Below are 22665 nucleotides of genomic sequence, written 5' to 3' on the forward strand. Positions count from 1 at the left end.
CGATCGGGTCCAGATGCGGGTCCCTCCTCTCCAGTCCGCTCTCTCCCCGGCCATCTTACTGGATTCTAATAAATGTTCCTTTGCTCAGTGATTCCAGCTTTCCACATAGAAAATAAGTCTATCACATTATTTAACTGAATGAGGCTGACGATGGCAGGAAAAGCCAACGCTACCTTTCCACTCAACAAGCTGAGGGCCTGATTGTGTGTGGCCCTTTATACCTGTTGAAGACACCTCGTTGTAAAGTCCTGACCTCACTGACGCTTGAGTGCAGTCTATTTCAGCAGAGATGCATGGAGTCCGTTAGCACCATTCTAGTTTACCTGCTTGGCAGAAGTCGGTGGGGTGCCGCCTGTCTGGTCCACCACAGACTGTAGGAAAGGCTTCCCTAGCCTTCCTCTTCTCTATTTGTGCTTGGTTCAAAATCTGATTGAATTTACATAAATGAATATCCTGTGAGTTTATTGTTAGAGGTACTTTTTTTGTTTGTTTACTTAACCCCACTTTCATTGGTTAAGAGGTGAATAAAGTTGTCTTTGAGCTAAAAAAATTATGGAGTTGTTACCCCAAAGTATCTCTTAATTGTTTTTATAATTTATTTGTTTCTGTTGAGTGTTGGCCTGCGTATATATGTGTGTAGCACATGCATGCCTGGTATCCTTAGAGGTCAGAAAATGATGCCAAATCCCCAGGAACCGGAGTTACCCATAGCCCTGATAAATGATAAATTATTTTCTTGTTTTCTAGGGTGTATTTGTCCAACTAGTCCAGGCTAATTCCCCAGCCTCCTTGGTTGGGCTGAGATTTGGGGACCAGGTGCTCCAGATCAACGGTGAGAACTGTGCGGGCTGGAGCTCTGATAAGGCACACAAGGTGCTCAAGCAGGCGTTTGGAGAGAAGATTACCATGACCATCCGTGACAGGTGAGCTGCTACCCACCAGTGACACTTGAGTTTCCCGGTCTTTCAGGGTTCTGTAAATATGGTTTCTACTTTTCAATTTTTTTATTTTTTTATTTTTTTTTTTTTTGGTGCTGGAAATAAATAAATTTTCCTTTATTACAACATGATATAGATTTTCCTATTTGTTTACTTTTTTATTGTTTAGTTTTGATATTTTAATATAGTTACACCATTTTGAAACTTCCCTTTCCTGGTAAAAGTCTGAGTGTGTGCCCATCCACATTCTCCTTCAAATTCATGGCATCTTTTTTCACTGGCAGTCACCATATGCTTATATTTATCATACTGTTACATGAGTTAAAAGTTTCATTTTATAACTTACTAATTGTTTATTATAGACCTATAGAAAATAATAATTTATGAAATATGCAATATTTATTTATAATTATAACCATTTGAGTCCACATAATATTACTTTTTTGTATCTTATATTTTTAATTGTATTTTTTGATTTTTCAAATATTCTTTTTTTTTTTAATTTAATTTTATCTGTAATTCATTTTTTATACTCCATATTCCATCCTCCTCCCCTCCTACCCTCCAACTGTTCCACATCCCATACCTCCTACCCACTACACCCTGTCTCCACTTGGATGCCCTCACCCTCCACCCCATCTGACCTCTGAACTCCCTGGGGCCTCCAGTCTCTTGAGGGTTAGGTGTATCATCTCTGAATGAACATAGACTTGAAAGCCCTCTACTGTATGTGTGTTGGTATATGCTGTCTGTTTGGTGGTCCACTATTTGAAAAATCTTGGGGGTCCAGATTAATTGAGACTGCTGGTCCTCCTACAGGATCACCCTTCTCAGCGTCTTTCAGCCTTCCCTAATTCAGCAACAGGAGTCAGCTTCTTCTGTCCATTGGTTGGGTGCATCTACTTTTCGTTTTTTAAGGAAAATATTGATTTATTACAGTCTTGCATTTATGTGTTTTTCTATGTAGTTAGATTCTTTTCATAGACTTCTAGTTTTGGATATACATTTTACCACTCTTTGTGGGGATCTGTCCTCTAAGCAAGGGTTTTCCTGTCTATCTCTCTGGAAAGGTTGTATATGCTAGAGAAGTAAGTGATGTAGTAAGACAGCTGTGGGCTCAACTCTGCAGCATACTGCTTAAACATCCAGTGCCAGGGCCCCCTGTCATGAGGACTGAATGTCAGAGTTCCTAAGGAATCAGTTTTGATTAGGTGGTTGTGCAATTAAGTAAAAGAGAATGACTCATTCTGCATGGTAGGTGGTCTCCTTTTAACTTGGATACTTGCACAAAAGTTATGTGCCTCTTCCCTTCCAAGCTCCCACGAGTGTTAAGACCAGTATCACACTGTTAGAGTAAACCTGGAGAGAGGGGGAGTTTCTTGAACTAAAAATGACATTGATAAAAAACTGTTTATTAAATTCCTAAATATAATCAAACATGGAAAAGTATATACTTCTTTTTTAATGTGTAAAGCAGAATTTCGTAAAAGTCGACCCAGGTCTGCCAAGATGTCTTTCGTTAAGAGTACACACTTTTCTTCCAGATGTCCCAAGTTTGGTTCCCATACCCAAGTATCGTGGGTCAGATCTGCCTGTAATTTTAGCTCCAGGGCCCCACTATCTCTTTCTTATTTCATAGGCACCTGCACTCACATGTGTCATTTATTTAAAAAACAGTAACGTTGCAAGTAAAAAGGCATCACATGTTGTTCTTTTGAGAAACCTCCACAGTGGCTTTATTCATTTTTACCCTTGTTTTTTGATAATAGCCATTTTGACGAGTGTGTGTGGGTGGGGTAGTATTTCAAAGTAGTTTTAATTTGCATTTTCTTGATGGCTAGTATTATTGACCCTCATTTTGTGGTCTGAGGGGTTTAGACAGTTTCTCTGTGTGGGCCTGGTGTTCTGGAACTCACTCTGTAGACCCTGCTGTTCCTGAACTTAGAGATCCTTCTGCCTCTGCCTCCCAAGGGCAGGGATTAAAAGGTAGATTCAAGGCATGTGCCAGCCCTCCCAGCTGCCCTTTTTAAAATGGTTACTGGATATTTTATTTTGAAAAAAAAAATTATTAGATCATCTGGCCACCAGTCGATTGGTAGTTTTATTTCCTTAGTATTTAATTTCTGCAATTATTTATAAATGTGCATGTTAGCTGCTTGTCTGAAGTGTGGTAAAGGCTGTCCATGCTGTGGCCTTTTGCCTTGCTGGTTGGTTTCTCTGGCGTACAGAAATACTTCATTTCCGCGTGGCCCCGTCTGCTGATTCTTGGGGTTCATTCCTTTACTGTTGCTGCTCTACTCAGAGAGTTGTTGTTGACCCCAGTGGCTTGACGGGCATCCCTGTGGTTGCCTCTACAACTTGGAGCCATTTAGGTTTTAGAATTCTGGTCCATTTTTATTTTATTTTTGTACCAAATTCATCTAATTTCATTCATCCACAGTAGAAACTCAGTCTTGCCAGTGTTATTTCTTGAATTGATTTTTTTCCCCCTTGTTATATGATTTGCCTTCATTGCCAAAAATCCGTGACCACAGCATTGCCGTCTGTCCGGCTGTCTGCTGCTGCAGTGATCCTGTCTTTATGGCCGCTCCAGGCTTTCTTCAGAACGGCAGCAGTGGGTGCTCGGCTGCAGCATGAAGGCCAGCAGTGCTGTTCCTCCTTAGCATCGCTTTAGCTATGTGTGCTCTTTTAAGGTTCCAAAGGAATTCTGGGTTTGGTTTTTCTAAACCTGTAAAATTCAATATTAGAATGTTGATAGGTATTACAGTGAATCTATAAACTAATTTTGTTGTACGTAGTATAGGTATTTTTATAATAATTCTGCCAGTCTAGTTGCATGGACTTTCCATCATGAACTATCTTCTGTGATTTCCTTTTTCAGTGGCTTTTGCATTGGGAGAGTCTGTCACTGTACAGATAGGTCTTTCACATCTTTGACTAGATATATTCTTAAATAATTTAAAAAATTATTTTGAATGAATTATTTTTTATAATTTTTTTTTTTTTACAAAAGAGTTGGGCCAATAGGAAGGCACAGCTATAGAATTTCATATTGTAAACAAAACAGGTGGCCTTAAAATCTTACAGTAACACCATGGCAGGGTTTCAGAAGTCAGCAAGTGTTAAGTGGCATGACAGCTTCTGAGGCAGACACTCGAGGCCTTTTTAACAAGCTTGTGCCTTTCTGTCCAGTCAGGCTTGAGGAACCCCCTTCTGACTGCTTCTCTGGTGGGTCTTTCAAATTAGAGCAAAGTTTTGCCTGTAATCCCAGCAACCTGGCTTGTGTCCCTGGAGAGAGCTTACCCCTGCAACTTGCACTCTATACATATGCACACACAGTAAATAAATGAAACAAATGAAAATTCATTACAAATTTCAAAATTGGATATGAAAAATACAGTGAGGTTTTAAGATTTAAATGTCCTAAGATCAGCTGGCTCCCAGAAGTGCTGAAGGGACTCAGTGGTTTAGTGCAGAGCCGTCTCCCTGTCACTGCGAGGTATGCTGGACGGAGAGGAAAAGTGGGGATGACTCCACAGAACACTGTGCTCTTTTCTCATACCGAGGGGAGCTCGGTAGTGAGTCAGTCAAATCATGGGACTGGAAAAGGTGACTACATGTGTAGCAGGAGCTTCCCCCAATTAATTTCATAGTAATACAAGAAGAAGCCTGTGATTGGACAAGAAGGGAGGCAGAGATAAGAGTTTCTGAGACAGGGACAGGAAGAGAAGAGAGAAGGAAGGAAGGAAAGGAAGGAAGGAAGGAAGGTGGAGGAAGAGAAAGACAATCCAGATTCCGCGTGGATTTAAATAGGCACAGGGAGCTATGAATATCTTATAAGGGGTGGATAATTACAGGACAGTTTGTCTTATCTTTGTGGGCAATTTATATAAATATCAACTGGCTCTGTGTTCATTGTGTGGGCATTTTGTGGGGTGAGAATTTACTGATATAAATCTGACTTATACATTATAAGCCTCTAGAATTTTGATTTTTACTGGGTTACTGGGATTTGGGACCGCTGACCACAGGGGGTGGATGGCTGGGCATGTGAGTAAAATCTGCATCAAGAGAACCTTGAGATGAGTGGTCTCTGCTTGGGGCTAGCCATGGAGGCAGTGGGGTGGCCGGGCCTGAGAGTAGCCAGCGATAGCGCAGGCTGGTGCCATTTTTTATTATTGCCTGCAACAAGTGGCAAACCAATATGTTGGGCAAGAATCCACTAAAAATTTAAGATTATTAGCTTGAGAGTCAGAGTTTTATTTTCTAAGTGAGAGAAGGGTGGAGCTAGAACAAGTCACGAGGACTCAAGTGCTGCGGGAGGGAACCTTGAAACAGAGAAAGGGGCTGAGTCCCCTGCTGTGGGAAGAGACAAGATGGCTGCTCTGAGTCAGAGAGCTGGAGAATGGAAGCTGCCTACATCTTGGGGCAGATAATGATTTAACTGTGAATTTATAATATTGGGATTATTTGCTTTTAGGATAGATTTATATACAGATTTTGTCCAAATCAGGTAGGGAATGTCATCCGCAGTTTGGAACTAGGATAGGGAAAATTAGTCACTGACTCCAAGTAGAGAGGGCAGTGATAATCGCCTGCTATAAACAGGTATTAATTAATAGCAGTCTGGGATCCAGGTAGAGAGCCCAGCAGATAGTATAATGGACGGCTGCTCTAGGCAGAGCGCTCAAGTAACAACTACCTGCTTCCTATAGGCAGATATTAGTGAAAGTTTGAATTAATTGCTGTAAAGATGGTATAAAGATATATTGCTCTAGTAAGTCTTACAGGAGACTCAAATTCTGTCTAATGTAGTCTCCACGGGAATTTGGGGTTTAAATCCTGGCTTGACTAGCTGCCTGCTTATAAGCAGGTATTGATAGAAGTGTGAATCAATTGTTTTAAAGATGGTATGATAAGGTCTGCAGGATAACCAACTCATATTCTCTAACATGGGTTCTAGGGGAATTTTGGGTTATTATCCTGCATGGCAAAATAGAAAAAGCCTAAGAATAGGCACATAGAGCATTTTAGTTTATTTCATTTGTTTTGGATTGTTTTAATTTCAAAATGGGTGTGAATTTGAGTTTTGTGGTTATATTACTCCTCTGGGAGAGAGTTCAGAATAAAGGTTTTTCTGGTTACTGGCTCAAGGATATATTGATTTGGGAGAAAGGGTTTGTCTTTGCATTTTTAGAATAGTGATTAGTGTCTGTACACCTTCTAAAGTAATATGGATCAGTGTAGCTATAATAAATTGTTAGAAAACACTTAACATTTTCTGTATCAAAATATTCCATGTGGCAGAGTTTGTATGTCATGTCTATTGAAATATGAAATTGAAGTTTCAGTCTAACCAAACCCTTGTGCTTCAGGCCCTTTGAACGGACAGTTACTATGCATAAGGACAGCAGCGGGCATGTTGGCTTTATCTTTAAAAGTGGAAAAATCACATCCATAGTGAAAGATAGTTCTGCTGCCAGAAACGGCCTTCTCACTGATCACCACATCTGTGAGATCAACGGACAGAACGTCATTGGCTTGAAGGTAAGGGACTCACATGACCCTGGTTTTGGTATCTTTTTTTTTTTTTTTTTTTTTTTTTTTTTTTAAAAAAAACTTTTTGGGGGCAGGCGGTTTTTGTTTACCCCCCCCCCCCCCCCCCCCCCCCCCCCCGCATCCCTTGAGCTAGAATTCTGTGGAGATATGGGCAGGGAAATATTTAGACATTATGAGTGGATGCATGTCCAGTTTTTTCAGTCCAGAAATTTAGAAAAGGAATAAGTCTTGGTATATCGTAATACTTTGTTTTGAACACATTTTGATTAAAACTTTAGTCCATAAATTCTAGAATACAGAATTCTAGAACTGTCTATGGGGCAAGCCATTCCCAAGTAAGTACTTTTGGTTAGTACCTCCAACTTTGTTACTAGCTTAAGAAAATTATATCTGTTAGATTAAAATTAAAATTGAGACATACAAGGGACTGGGACTCCAGAGAGATCAGCAAGACAACATCAACATATAGTGCGTTACTTACCTTACAGTAACAGTTTGTTTATTCAATAAAGCCTTAGTGAGAAGTAATTCTATTATGTTTGGTCAGGATGCACAGATTGCAGATATACTGTCAACAGCCGGGACTGTGGTTACCATCACAATCATGCCTGCTTTTATCTTCGAACACATTATTAAACGGTAAGTGGATAGCTCTTCAACTTTATGATCACCAGCACCTGACATAAATGTAAACACTGCTTTGAGCTTGCAGGTCTTCTGCATATTAGAAATCTAGTCATGGTGGTTCGTGATGGATTGCTTGCCTGTGAGGTATTAAGAGTGGCTGTTGCTATTCTTTCCCATATTTCAGGAAGTAAGAGAGGTGCATGGTACTTGCTATCTATCTTTGGGAACTGAGGAGTGTAGAGTCCATGAGAGCTGATAAAGGCCAGCAAGGACGATTCAATCCAGAGCGTTTCAGCTCCTACGTTCCTTCATAGCTGTTACCATGCTCTCTTGGAAACACTTCTTCCAGAGCCCTGATATAGCACATGAAAGTGAGATTTGGAATAGACGTAAACATAACCTTTGTAATGGAATTTTTGTGTATAGTTTTGGGTTTTGGGTAGAGTGCAGCTAGCTACCTTGGAACAGGAAAAAAAAAGTTGATTATTTTACAGTTTAGTTCTTTTTAAATAGTGGTATCCCCTCCCTCCTTATCCCCTCCTTCCTTCTGACTCGTCACAGCCTTGCTGTCTCAATGAAAAAGCCAGTCTTAATGTAAAGGACTCACACCCTCTCTAACATGTCTGTCCCTGATGTAAATATCTATTCTCTCTGGACAGTTTCTGACAACTTGGTTATCAGTTCCTTAGATCTGAACTCATTTAAAGACCTTTCCTTCTTCCTCAGATTCATCGGTGACTACAGGTGCTAAACTGGGATTGGGGTTGTCTTAGATTAACATGGCCTTCTTGAAACTAAGCCCTGAGTTATATGATGAATTGTTCTCTTGTAGGATGGCTCCCAGCATTATGAAAAGCCTGATGGATCACGCCATTCCTGAAGTTTAAACCCTTGTACAACCAAACACAGCTGAATGTTTCCAGTTTTCTTCTTCGGCAACTTGTCTATTTCGCACATGAAGCTTTCCCGGAGCCAGAGAGAATATGCTGCATGGAGACCTTTCTATCTTCTCTCATAGCTAGGAACCCACTCTATCTGATACCGGCTTCAGATTTTAAGATGGGTGTAGCCTTAGCCTGGTTTTACAGATGTGAAACTCTCAAAAGATTTACTGACTTCCCTAGACTGGGTCCCTTACTGGGAACCTGATGTTTTTATATAAGCCATCGTGATTAGGATGACTGGTGTAGGCTTAGCCGTGTCTGAGACCTGGTCAGCTTTCTCCCAGAACAGAGCACAGTGCTAGTCATGCGCTTCAGTTCTGTGGCATACTTGGACTTTAGTACGCCAGCGTAGTACACTTAGAATGATTGCCTTTGATAGTTATTTTTTTAAGTTTTCTCAGTGTGCGTGTGTAAAATTCCAATTAATCAACACTGTTTTCATTCCACAAAAGCATTACACAGTTGTGTGTAGGTTGCAAGAGACTGTAATGATTGTCACTAAATCTTAACTACCTTCACTTAATATGCTTCAATTGTCGCCTTAACTACAGTAAGCATTTAGAATAAAAGCCAAAATAGAATTATTGCTGCCTTCTGAAACCTGAGATGTTAGCTCTCTATTAAGCTGTTCTGTGCTAGACCTGAGCAGCTCACTGGTAAAGCAGAGCTGCCTACTTGTATCAAGATTTTCTAGTCACTGCATAAAGGAAACGCCTAAGAGTTGCCGTATTGCTTTCTGAGAAACAAATTGCTATATATTTCATGTAAAAGTTGTTATACTAAATAGAATAAATTTTGAAGTCTCTTTTTCACTTATAGATTAAGTGGGTAATATCTAATTTGCCATTTGAGTCCTAACATTATGTAACTTTAGCTAGGCTGGGGTGGTTTGAGAATGTTTCCCTAGTCATCTTAATTTGTTCCATTTTCTGACTCCGTCCTATAAACAAAAATGGCAATGACATTTTATCCTGATTTTTTTTTCTTTCTTAGTTTGTGCCTATCCTATTATGTGATATTATCTTATTAAATGTATAAAAACGTTAAATTTTAGTCTGTCTGTGATTGCATCAATCCTTACTGTGAGGCGAACAGCTTTAGCTAAGACTGCCTGGAAATACACTTGCTGGGCGTCCTTCTTGGCCAGCCTGTGGCCACCTTCACCATGCGCACTTGACATCAGTGAAGGAACCTGGAAAGTCTGCTGTGTCTCTAGTGAAACCCGAGACCATCCACAAGTATAAGTGACACTTTAACTCAAGATTCTACTACTTTAGTCTGGTTCAAGAATGTTTACTTTTCTCTATAACATGCTTCAGAAAATTTGTAACTTTGTAGTTGCTGTTCAGAGACTGAATGTAAAAGAAAATCATTACAGTTTCTATATAGGCTGCCTTGTTGGAAATTTATAATTCCCAGTTTGATTATCCACCTTGCTTTCTGGACTTGGTTCTGAATGTAGGTACAAAATAATGAAATTGTATTTGTGTCATAAAGTACGGTTTTGTAGAAGGATTAATACTTGTGATTCTTAAATAAGACAAGGGGAAAAGTGCTTTCATTACAGAAAAATATTTTTAATGTAGAAAAGATGAACATTTAGTAGCATAATGAAATATAAACCATTGCTATACACAGTAACAGACTTACTGTTATAAGAATCTGGGCACACAGCACTACAGAAAGGAACCAGTCCATGAAAGCACATCAAAGAACCGTGTTACCATCAGAACCTGGGCAGCTTGGATCAGAGGCTCCTACACCTCTTGGGGACTGAGCTGGCCAGTGCGGTCCGATGTTCCTCAGTCCAACTGAGTATTGTCCTGAACACCCAGTAGTCTCAAACTGTTGTCATGTGTGATGGTCCTCTGTCCTTTCCCCTAACACTGCCATGTTTTATCTGCTTAATGAATGACAACAGATGGCTCTGAATGAAGTCGTCATGATTTAGGAAGTTGAAACCACAAATTCTTCATGTGGTAAAACTTCTAAGTACTATCATTGCACATTCACCAGTTTAAAGTCTGGTTTAAAAATCCATTAAGTAGAATTGAACTTGATGGAGAGGAAAAGGCACTTAATACTGCAATTTCCAGAACATAATCTGTCTGTCTTCCCCTCCTGTGATGATACTGCTGCATTGTTCGTTCATCCATATGCACGTCACAGCACCTGCAAGACATTTCTGTTAGCAATTCCTCCAAATGCAGACATGGTGCCTGCCATGCTGACGTATGAGCCTGACACAGGAAGTGACCAGCATACCTTGTGTTCCTATTATAAACTATGTAAAGTTTAAAAACACTTGCTTCTATGAAGAACTTAGAAGGAGGGAGCCATCTCATTATGAATCTAAAAACAAAATGATTGATGGAGACACACTCCTTGGCGATCAGTAAAATACATGGAGAAATTTATGGAAAGGGAATTGGGCAGCCTGTAGCCAGCCATGTGAGTTTATGTCTTTTCCACTGAAAGGTTCACATAAAAATTGTAGCTGTTAAGAAACCTACTGAGGGGGAGAACACAGCTACATAATTTTAAGATACAGGTTTAAGAAGAAAATAGAGTATATGAAAACTGTATAAGAGGGAGAGAGTTAAGGTAGGCAGTTAGGTCTCACAGTTAAAACAGTCCTCTGGAGGACCAGGAGAGCATGCAGTGTGCAAGAGAAGGCAAAGCCAGCAGGCGAGCTTTCCATGATGCTGTGCATGCTGTGTACTCTGGGCACACAGTGCTTTCAGTAAGACCCATATGGGACTCGCTGCCACACTGCCACCCAAGCCTGGGATGTAGGGTTGCAGCCTGACACTAGTAGGTAGGAGACCTTAGTTTCCATGGTACTTTATTTTTGCATTGTCTTGGTGACTGCATTATTTTAAAAAATCAGTTACTCAGCTTTGCTGTGGTTTTCAGTTTTCTATGTGAAAGTAAAGAGTTCTTTCAGAGGCCAAAACAAATATTAACCTTAAAGAAACCAAAGGACATAACCACTGGCCAATCATATTGTGCAAGGGAAATGTTAATGCAGAGAACACATGGGGTGGTGTCTGCCTAAGAGAGTCCTCCCTGTTAGAAATGAGGGCCTGTGTCAAAGGGGCTCATCAGCAGATGCAGATAGCTGGACTCTACTCACCATTGTGGCCCTGAATCCGCTCACTGACTTTTGCTCCAAGGAGGTCCCAAACAAGCAGCTCACCAGACCGACTTCCAGATAAGACAGAATTTCCATCCCAGACAAAGCACCTGCAAAAGCATGATCAGGAGACAGTCCATCAAAAAAAAGAAAGAGTGTGACCCAAATCTATTGTAAACGTTATCGTCACTACTTGGCAGCTATACCTCTGCGGCTCCTCTGAGGTCATGGAGGAGATGCGCATGCCCGTCTGCACATCGATCACATTGAGACAGCCATCTACTCCTGTGCTGAGGATGTGGCGACTATCTGCCAGAAAGACACACATGGAGCTGCTTCAGAAAGTGGCTTCATTTCTGAATCTACTCCCCGTTTCATTTGCCTTGAGCTTCTTGTATTGAAATGGTTTGTTTTCAGTTGCTTATAATGAGATGACCCTTTGATAATGCGTTCATTTCCATCATCCATGCTGATTCCTCCAGGTGAAGAATTAAAAGCAGTATCCAATTTATAAATTACCAGTGCCAAAATACATGTATCCATGAACCAGCCTATAGGCAGAACCTCTCTTCATCAGTAAGGAATGTTGTTCTACTGAACTTCTAATTTCAGAGTTCAAATGATCTGTCATTTGTTTTGAAAAGGATAATACCTACCTGGGCTAAAAGCAGCATCGCATACTGTCCCTGAATGGCATGAAATCTGGTGTAATAAAGTGGCTGTAGTGAGGTCCCAAATATTCACCATGCCTTCTTTGGTGCCAGAAACTAACAGTGTGCTTACAGCATTTAAATTGATAGTATTGACCTAAGAAGAAATAGTGATAAATGAGTCAGATTACTCATTAACTATGTATCCCAGGCTCATTAAACTGTCCACCCACAATGATAAAAATTAAACTACTATGCAATGTGCTGGTACAGCTAATGTGATTGAATTACATTTTAGTAGCATTTTATCAAATGGCTATTTGTTTTAAAATGAAATAAAGTTCTAAGAATGCTAGAAAAAATTCAAGTATATGAAATAATTCAGGGAGTTTTAATGCTGTTCTCAAATGGCCTAAAATAGTCTAAAAAAGAATTAAGTCTGTGGGAATGCAGAGATGGCTCAGTGGTTAATAATATGTACTGCTCTAGTAAGAGAGAGGTTCTGAGACCCAAATCAAGTGGTTCACAACGCCTGTAGCTCCAATCCCCAGCAAATCTAATGCCCTATTGTCCTCCAGGAACTAACACACACTCACTCTCTCTCTCTCTCTCTCTCTCTCTCTCTCTCTCTCTCTCACACACACACACACACACACAATCTTTAAAAAGTTAACGTCTTCCCTCCAACCTGCTGACTGCAAATTCACCACCCTAACTGTAGACTTGAAGCGATAACTTGGAAGCATCTGTGAGTCCCCTTTTCCTGGCCTACGTCTAGAGCTGTGGTTCGAAAGCATTCTTTTCTTGGTCCAATTAAACAGCTCCTCCAACTTTACTTGAACTAGCTCAGGTGATACATCTCCGGCATTGGCACAGTCTAAGGAAGGCCAGACTAACACACCAGACACACCCAAGAAGTCCACATGCCCAGGTCAAATCACAAAAATAAAGCACGAAAGACCACAGCACCATGTCTTCTCACTCACTAGTCCTATAGAAGTGTTCTCTACTCAGAACTCCCTAGATGAACCTTAGGGTACATTTTAAAAGAACAATCAAATTTTTATCTAATAATTCATTTAGGAATTTAATGAAGACAAACACTTAAGTCTAACATGAGCATAACAAACACCTGAGAGCTATCCAAGAAATTCAATAAAGATAATTTAACATTTCAAAACTGAATTTAATAAAGAGATGGAAACACAAGCCAAGATGAATTGAAAAAATAACCCAATGAGAAAATTCAAGGGAAAAATCTTCCAAGCAGAAGACAGAATATCAGGACTTGAAGATAGAAGATCTATATTAAATAAGCAAAGAAAAATGAAACTGTTTAATATATATGAAAGGATTTTACAGGAAATATGGGACATCATCAAAAGACCAAATCTTCAAATTCTAGGCATAATGAACAAAGAATGCCAAGAGAGTAGCACAGAGCAGATGAAGGAAACTTCCTAAGACTAGGGAAGGACATGCCCGTACAGGAAAGTGTGGGCACAGGAAGCACACAGAGCCTCAGCTAGGCAGGACCCAAAGAGAAACACCTCACAGTGCATCACAATGAAAACACTAAATGTCCTGAACAGAGAAAACTGCAAGAGAAAAAACAAGTCACATGCAAAGGAAAACAAATCAGAACAATTCCTAATTTTGCAGTGGAAACTCTGAAAGCTTGAAGAACTTGGAACAATGCAGTCCACATTCGAAAAGACCAACTGCCAACTTTTTACGTCATCTAGCAAAAGTGTCTGCCATAATTGCAGGAGAAAGAAAATCTTTCCATGGTCTAAACATCCTGAAAAAAAAATGTCCTAGTTAAAGAACAAAACCAAAACCAAACCACCAAACAATGCTAGAAGCAAAACTGACTGGAGGCGAGGAGGGACAACGCACAGCCAAGTCTCTCTAGAAAGAGAAGAAATGAAGCCTAATGTACAAAAACCAAGCAACTAAACACAAACCAGAAAAACAAAATCAAACTGACTCCAGTCTACACATACCTTTCAATAATAACTTTAAATATTAGTGGATTAAAAAACAAAATCCATTATATGTTGTCTACAGAAAACCTGAGCTTTAAAGATAGGTACCACACATGGAAAGAATGGAAAAAGTATTCCAAGTAGGATAAAGAAGAAAACAGGCTTGCCATTCTAACATAAGAATAGATTTCAAATAGAAACTAATCAAAGAGACTATGAAGGGCACTTCATTTTAATCAAGACATTAATTAGTCAGAAAATATCACAATATTAGACATGTATACACCAAACTCTGATGTGCGCAATTTAGTTACAAACATACTACTGTAATTAAAGACAGATCAACACAGTCACAATCGTAGTATAATTTTAACAACCCACCTTCTCCAGTAGATAAGTCATCTGGACAAACAAGAGAAAACAAACAAACAAAAAAACAGAGAAAGTTCAGGATGTTATCTTACCTCACATGGTCCTAACATATCTATAGAATGTTCTACCAAAAATACTAATTAATATACATTCTCTCAGCAGCACAAAGGAGCAAACCTTTGAACTAATCCAATGTATCCTTTGCAACCATTATGTAATAAAACAAAACAGCAAACAAAACTCTAATAAGTGCACAAACTCATAGAGATTTAACAACTCATTATTCCATGATGTATGGGTCAAAAAATTAAAAAAAAAAAAACTATTCTTGAGAATAAGTGAGAATGAAAACATAGCCTGAGGGACGCACTGAAAGCAGGCCCACGTGGGGAGTTTATATGTAAGTGTCTACATGAAACAGTCAGAAGACAGCTGGGCAGTGGTGGTGCACACCTTCGATCCCAGCACTCTGGGGATGGGGGGAGGGATATCTCTGTGAGTCTGCTTTACTTCTAGGACAGCCAAGCTACACTGAAAAACTCTGTCTTGAAAAACAAAAGCGAAAAAAATCAGAAATCATAGATAAATAATAATGCTATTCAAGAATTGAGGAGACCAAGGGGCTTGTAAGAAATAATTAAAATCAAGACAGAAATTAATGACATAGAAACAAAATAGTACAAAGAATCAATGAGTCTAAGAGCTGGTTCTTTGAGAAAATTGACAGACCCTTGGCCCAATTAACCAAAAGAGATGACCCATATTAAGAGAATCAAGAATATGAAGGAAAAATTACAATAGACAATCAAAATACAGAACATTATAAGTTAATAATTTAAAATCCCATTCTCCATTAAGTGGGAAAATCTTAAAAAAAAAAAAAAAAAAGGATGAATTTCTTGACTCAACTATCAAAGTTAAACCAAGAGGAGAGCAACAACCTAAACATAGAAACAGGAGTAGATTGAAATGGTAATAAAAAGCCATCATTCTAGCCGGGCATGGTAGCGCACACCTTTAATCCCAGCACTCTGGAGGCAGAGGCAGGCGGATTTCTGAGTTCGAGGCCAGCCTGGTCTACAGAGTGAGTTCCAGGACAGCCAAGGCTACACAGAGAAACCCTGTCTCGAAAACTAACAAACAAACAAAAAAACTCAAAAAACAAAACAAAACAAAAAAGCCATCATTCTGACTAAAAATGTCCAGGCTCAGTGGATTCACAGCAGAACTACCAGATTTTCAAAAATCCGCAACCAATCCTCTCTTCTTCGTAAAAATAAAGGATCTCTCCTAAACTCTTCTCTGTGAGACCAATATTACTGTCCTACCAAATCACATAAAGACACAACAAAACCAAACTACATGCCAATATCCCTTTTAAACATAGAGAACCCTCAATGGCACACTGGTAAACTGAATACAAGCACATATCCAAGAGATCAAGTCAGGGTTGGATCCTGGAAATGTAGCTAGTTCAACACACTTAAGTAAATAAACAGAATACGTCATACAAATGGACGTAAAGACAAAAAGCACATACTCTCAATGGCCACAGAAAAATCCTTTGTCAAAATCCACCATGCTCTCAGGATACAAGTCCTAGCAGAGCAGGGCTGATGGGAACTGGCAGGAACACACCTCAACATAATACCTCAGTCCTTTTTATTATAGTGCTAGAAGCACTAGCTGAAGCAATAAGAGAAGAGAAGAAAATGTAAAGGAAACAATCAGGAAAGGATGTTAAATTTGCCCATGGTTTGGTATTGTACATAAGAGATCTCAAATATTCTACCATAAAACTTGGAGAAACAACAATTTCAGCAAAGTGGCAGGGTGCACTATCAAGTTACAAAAATCAGTACCTTTCTACACATCAACACACACACACACACACACAGAGAGAGAGAGAGAGAGAGAGAGAGAGAGAGAGAGAGAGAGAGAGAGAATGAATCATGGGTATGTGCACTTACAGTGGCATCAAACATAATAAAACATAATAAAATATCTTTGAATGATCCTAACCAAGGAGGTAAAAGACCTCTACAATGAAAACTTTAAATCACTGAAGAAAATTTGAGAAAGACATTAGAAAATGTAAAGATATCCCATGTTCATGATCAATTTATGAAAAGGACCATCTTGCCAAAGCAATTTATAGATTCAATTCAATCCCAATCAAAATATCCACAACATTCTTCAAAGAAAAAAAAAAGAATGAAAACAGAAAACAAAAAACCAAAAAAACTAAAGTTCAAGAGGAACCAAAAAAGACCCCAGATAGCTAAAACAATCCTGAACAAAAAGCAGAATCAAGGAGAGATTATTATTCCAGACTTGTAATAAAACTTGGTACTGGCACAAAAACAGACATGTAGACCAAAGGAATAAAGGAGAAGGCACAAATGTAAATATATTAGTATTCTTAAGTACTGTCATCTGATTATTTGACAAAAGGCAAGAAACGTTTTCCTACAGAGAGACAGCATCTTCTTTAAGTGTTGCTGGCAAAACTAGATGTCTACCCATGAAATTATACCTATATCTATCCTGTTGCACAAAAATTAGATTCAAGTGGATCAAAGACCTCAATTTTAAATCTGAAATGCTAAAACTTGTAGAAAACATAGGTAAGTACCCTAAGATACAGGTTTCAGAATTTCTGAACATGACTCCATTAACGAAGGGATTAAGGCCAGCAGCTGAAAAGCAGGACTACATAAAATTAAAAAGCTTCCATACAGCTAAGGAAACAGTTAACTGGGAAAATTAATATTTAGATTAATATTTGGATTAATATTCAAAATATAAAAGAAACTAAAAAAAGAGTCAAGGAAACAAATGACTTAATTGGCTAAGGACCTAAACAGAGAAAGAAGAAATAAAAATGGCTAAAATTACTTCAAAAAGTACACATCATCCTTAACAATTAGGGAAATGAAAATTTAAAACAACTTTGAGATTTCATCTCACCACGGTCTCAATGGCTGAGACAACAAAGCAACTGACAAAGGAACCTGCATTCACTGTTGGTGGGAATGCAAACTGGTACAGCTACTCTGAAAATCATCCTCAAGAAACTGAAAATTCATCAACTAAATGACCAAGCTCTTTGGCATATGCCCAAAGGAGACTCACATAGATAGTTGATAGATATCAACTATGCCATAGACAGTTGCTCAGCCATGCCCGTTAGTGCCCTATTCACAGTAGTTAGGAAATGTGAACAACCTAAATGTCCTTTAGCAGATAATGGGATAATGAAAACATGGTACTTATGTGATACTTATATTATAATGGAATGCTATTCAGCTGGAAAGGAAGATGAAATCTGCAGGTAAATCAATGGACCTAGAAAAGATTGAGTGAGGAAACCAAGACACAGAAAGACAGATGGCACGTGTTCTTTCTCACCTGCATTTCTTAGCTCGAAATCTTCAGATGTGAGTTTATAACACAGAAACCAGGGGAATGTAAAGGAACCATAGGTGTAAGGGAGGGACAGCAGGTATAGGTGGAATGCGAAATAGAATATGAAGAAGTGGCTCCAGCTCAGGTATGTCAATATGGAAGAAGAGACAAGGGGCAAATACCAAGATGGCTTGACAAAGGAATAATATTACTTTATATTGACAGAAAATTATACACAATATTATACACAATATGAAAGCATATGAGTACATACACACATACACATGAACATACACAATAAGCCACTTGGACTGACGGTGCTCCCCACAAGAATCATAGACTAACAAATACTCTAGTACCAGGCATGAGAAATTGCCTTTTGAATGGTTACAGTAGTCTGGTGACTGTCCAAACAATACAGATTATTGAATAGCTCTTGGTTGCCTCTCAGGGGTTGAGAGTGGACTCTTATTCCTGAAGATTCCACACCTCCTCACTGTAGGTAAGACACATAGCTCAGATGACTTGAGCTGGATCTGATCTGAAAGCTTCTTTCCTGTGGCCTGGCTTCCACAGTTCCAGAAATTACTATACAAGCTGCCAAGGGAGGGAAGCCATTGAATAGTCCTACCCAGCTGCAGTGCCTGGGAACCAAGACAATTACTGCATGGTCAGATACGTGTGAGCACAGTAAGTGGCACTCACATATCAGTGCCAGCCAACAGCTATCTCATTAGACTTAAGGCCTTCTTAACAGGGGGGGAAGCACTCCTGGGACAGTCCTAAAGTAGGGGACTAGTGAGGTCATGACTTTAGAAAAGAATCCACTACTATCACTTTGTTAGTAACTTGTTACTACATTCTAATCTTATCCTAATACCCAAAGATAAGTATAATTACCACCCCTCATTGAAGAAGCCTCTCTTTACAGCACATGGAGACCATCACAAAAAATAAATTGTAAGGAACCCAGCCACAATGGATACATTTATATCACAGCTCCTGCATCTATGGCTCAAGGAACATCAGGGAGGACAAGACAGAGTATAAAAACCAAGATAGCAGGAAGTTGCCTGTGAAAATTGTCTCTCTGAGAAATGGGTGCACAAACAAGGTTGGAACAGTGGCACTAGCAATGGACATGCTAATGTGGAAAAGGGAAATTATACAGGGTCTCATGAGCCTCGGATGGTTGCTCAATGCAGAGTAGTCAGCCTTGAAACCATCTACACACCACCAACACCACACATTCAGCACGATGAATTCATATATGTTTGTAACACACACACACACACACACACACACATATATATATTCTGTTTCAATTAAAAACATTTTAAAAAGTTAACTCTGAATAGTAAGTCATACGGAGGTGCCAAACTGCTTGAAGCAGGGCTGATCCATGATTGTTTGAAGGCCTTTTGGAACGAAGGATCTCTCCATTTGAATACCATCTTGAATTGAATACTAAGTATCTTTAATCTCATATTTCAAGACTGAAAACTTAGCATCAATTCATGCCTGCTAAACAAAAGCAGTACTGTACACTATAGCCCAGGGAACAGTAGAATGACTTCAAAACAAACAAACAAACAAACACCACCAGCAAAAAACAAACAAACCAGGAACAAGCTTCAAGTTTGGCTCTGCTATAAGTCTGCACTGCTGGCCACCCCAGACAGCTTGTCACTGTTCTCAGCTCTGGGATAGGTGTTTCCTGAACAGATGGTCCCTTCACCTTCTAGGTCAGAAAGCATGAAGATATTACGTCCCACCTTAGAACTGGCATTTTGAAAATTAATTGGGAACAGAAGCTAATTCTCAGGGGAATGTACAAAGGAACAAGTTAGAGAGGGAAAGGAAAGCAGACTCAAACACGCAGCAGGTCTGCCAAAGAGTTTGCCTATAATCCCTAACATGAAAAAGGAAACGAAGGGGGAAACCACACACAAAGCCAGGTACTTCCTCCCCACCCCTCTGGACCTAGAGCTCTGCTGCTGGACTCACGCTGACATCGTGTTCAAGCTCAGCCAGTAAGTCAAACTGGTGTCTTTTTGTGCCTGGCATTTCTGCAGGAACACCGGACCACACCTAGGACAGAGCACATTGCAGAAGGGGTTTTTCAACCTTAATACAAAATTCTCAACACATTTGAAAAACCCTCCCATCCAGCCTGCCTGCCAGTGAATGCTGGGAGAGGTCCAGCTTTGCCCCGTGGGCCTCTTCCCCACTAGCACACGCCTGCCTCTGTTCATGTCCATCCCCTGAATGTGCTGCTCGGTGCAGGTGAAGCACTGTGTAAACCAAGGGAATGTGGACACAGAAGGGGGTGGTGTCTAATGATGTTTCAAGAGGGAAGTAGCCCCAACCTCCAGGTTACTGAACTTACATACAGGAAACGTATCTGTAAGGTTGGAGAAAGAATTCTGACAAACTGCATAGAGCATAATAGTTTGTGTTTTCTTGTACACAGAATCAAACCAGAAACCTAAGGTAAGGAGCACTGGAGTGGCTTGCGTGGGAGAACCATCTAAGAGTCTGAAGAAAAGGCCCGTGGCATCCTGGGGCGTACAAATAGTGAATGTTACACGGATGCTTGCTCCATATCTAAACACACTGATCTCAACTTAACTTGCACTGATAGGATTAACTGATCAACTAGTAGTTCAAGCCATCAAACAAGATTCTGTTCAGATTCTGTTTCTAAACAACATGCCTGTCAGCACTGAGGTGAACACACTGCACAGAAATGCATAGTAAAACCCTATTATTATTGAAGACATAAATAACACTTGAATTGAAGGATATAGGAAATCAAGTTGGAAACGACCTAGAAATTTCTTCTTTGCTGGCTAGCTTTTAGTGTCAGTCACTGTAGGTGAATAGATTTCTCCAACAGTGGACCCTGTGTGCTGTTAGACTGACCTGCCAGTCAAAGTGTGCCTACTTTGTACAACAATGGCTTTCCAACTGGATCTGAAGCCTACTCTAGTGGGAGAATTCATGTCTTGTCCTATGAACCTGGTCAGAAGCCCATGGCCGGGGAAGTCCAGGCCTTAGGGGAAAGCCCTATAATTGCTGTTTTGCTGAAGAGCCAAGTTGCCAATCTGCCTTCTAAATATATATGTGTAGACCCATAGGTAGGTGCTGCCCTCAACCCGGGTCAGAGAAGATGTTTCCTGAAGTACAGAAAGGTCCTAACAGTCTGTAGGATGGGCAGGGGGGTTATGAAATGTTGCCTTCTTGATATGACTTGGCTATGGCTCTCATGAACTCACAACAGCTGATACCTGCATGAGACTTCCACAATATTCCACCATGAAGAAGAGGGGTCCCCATGAGGCTCTATCCTTAGCTAAGAAACTATTGGCAACTTGTTGGGTGGGGGTGTCATTTTCCTTCACGGGTGTGGCATCTAATGGGTTACTCAAGCTCTTGTGGATGGCCTACATCCATTTCCCACGCAGGAAACACTCGTTGGAGTCTGGGTTTAAAAGGAGAGGAGGGGGAGGAGTTGAAGTTGGGAGGGGAAGTACTGGGAGGGTCCAGGGCAAAAAGCAGAGGAGATTTGTGTTGGATATGATCAAGATACATTATCTGCATGTATAAAACTACCCAAAATAAAAAAAAATATATGTAGGAAGAGGCAATAATAATATATATTTATATATTATTTACATAGTTTCTGAAAAAATGAAGTGACTGAATATTGTGATAGGAAGCTAAATGGCTCGCAATATTTTATGATCAAGCATTTTCAGTTAATAAGTGTATATAAACCTTCACAGTAGAGTCCCAAGATCCAGAATACAGTCTGTCATTATGCCAACAGATCTTACTGACAGCATCGTCATGTCCCATCAGTGTATCTTGGCGTCTTCCAAATGCTATGGAATAAAAATAGCTAAAAGATAACAACAACTATTAAAATAATATCCAAGCTTAATTTTAAGATTCTTAAACATGCATTTAAGAAACAAATATTGTGCCAGGTGTGGTGGCGCACACCCTTAATCCCAGCACTCAGGAGGCAGAGGCAGGCGGATTTCTGAGTTCGAGGCCAGCCTGGTCTACAGAGTGAGTTCCAGGACAGCCAGAGCTACACAGAGAAACTCTGTCTCAAAATATCCAAAAAAGAAAAAAGAAAAAGAAAAAGAAATATTGTTTCTTAAATTCTATACTGCTGAGGCTTACTGGAATTACAAATTTCTTGTTCTTGTATTATTAAGTGAAAAATTCAATATTTAAATTTGAAATTAGATTATTTCTCAACTGTCTTAGCTACATTTCACCTGAGTTTAAAAGTTAGAAAAATAGATTCTAACTGGAGAAATTCTTACACTAAAATAATGGCTTTTGCAATGCATCCAGTAATACTGTCCTCATCTCCAGTGTGTGTCTCCTAGTGGAAGGCCTTTTATCCCTCTCATCCACATGGGAGACAGCCACTAAGTATGCAGAATTAATCACAAAGAAGTAGGCATGGATACATACACATTGTTATCCCAAGAAGAACTTATGACAGTGGTGTCTCCTGGCAAAAGTAAACAAGATGATAAAGCCTGAAATATAAAAGAGTTGATATCAATCATTTATAATAATTAGTAGATCCTTCACTAGTATGATAAGATTGATGTCAAATTCTTTCTATAGTGGCTTTCCTCAAAACTACCCAGGGCTTAGAGCTGGCTAAGTCTAGATGTAGGGCTTTCTCCCAAATGCTCAAATTTGCCAGGAATACACTGACCCATCTTGATGCCTCTTGTGCTCCCACAGGGCTGGAGGGATGTGGCTAATCTGGAATAGATTCGTAAGAATGAAACACCCCTCTCTGCTTTGCAGACATGTGGCTATACGAATTATACACAGTTCCTAATGAAATTTCAAAATCTCCTGGGGAACTGACCTTAAAAATAAGGCACATTCTTTAATAACTTGTTTTTATAGCACTGAACCTAAAGTATTTAAGTAGTACAGAAATATTTCTTTTCTGGTAGCTAAAAGAAAAGATAGACTTATTAAGGAGCATTCTACTGCGTATTC

The 22665-nt window shown here is 39.6% G+C and overlaps 2 protein-coding genes across 4 annotated transcripts in view; one reads left to right on the plus strand and one right to left on the minus strand.

Annotated features, from left to right (window-relative positions):
- Sdcbp (syndecan binding protein) overlaps nt 1-9583 on the plus strand; it is a 30874-nt gene extending 21291 nt beyond the window's left edge. Inside the window, exons 6-9 of one of the 2 annotated variants that reach the window (XM_021222342.2) lie at nt 748-923; nt 6314-6485; nt 7045-7136; nt 7957-9583. In XM_021222342.2, the coding sequence (XP_021078001.1) occupies nt 748-923; nt 6314-6485; nt 7045-7136; nt 7957-8011 (495 nt within the window). In that variant the 3' untranslated portion in view covers nt 8012-9583. The remainder of the gene's footprint in view (nt 1-747; nt 924-6313; nt 6486-7044; nt 7137-7956) is intronic. The other variant, XM_021222343.2, reaches the window with a different exon arrangement.
- Nucleotides 9584-9611: 28 nt separating this feature from the next.
- Nucleotides 9612-22665, minus strand: part of Nsmaf (neutral sphingomyelinase activation associated factor) — a 55930-nt gene continuing 42876 nt past the window's right edge. The window contains exons 25-32 of one of the 2 annotated variants that reach the window (XM_029533226.1): nt 22117-22184; nt 21403-21526; nt 19630-19713; nt 14224-14244; nt 11861-12011; nt 11411-11513; nt 11205-11314; nt 9612-10240 (exon numbers count right to left, since the gene is read on the minus strand). In XM_029533226.1, coding sequence (XP_029389086.1) covers nt 10146-10240; nt 11205-11314; nt 11411-11513; nt 11861-12011; nt 14224-14244; nt 19630-19713; nt 21403-21526; nt 22117-22184 — 756 coding nt within the window. In that variant the 3' untranslated portion in view covers nt 9612-10145. The remainder of the gene's footprint in view (nt 10241-11204; nt 11315-11410; nt 11514-11860; nt 12012-14223; nt 14245-19629; nt 19714-21402; nt 21527-22116; nt 22185-22665) is intronic. The other variant, XM_021222341.1, reaches the window with a different exon arrangement.

Source organism: Mus pahari, chromosome 22, assembly GCF_900095145.1.
Source record: "Mus pahari chromosome 22, PAHARI_EIJ_v1.1, whole genome shotgun sequence".
NCBI classification, from domain to species: domain Eukaryota; kingdom Metazoa; phylum Chordata; class Mammalia; order Rodentia; family Muridae; genus Mus; species Mus pahari.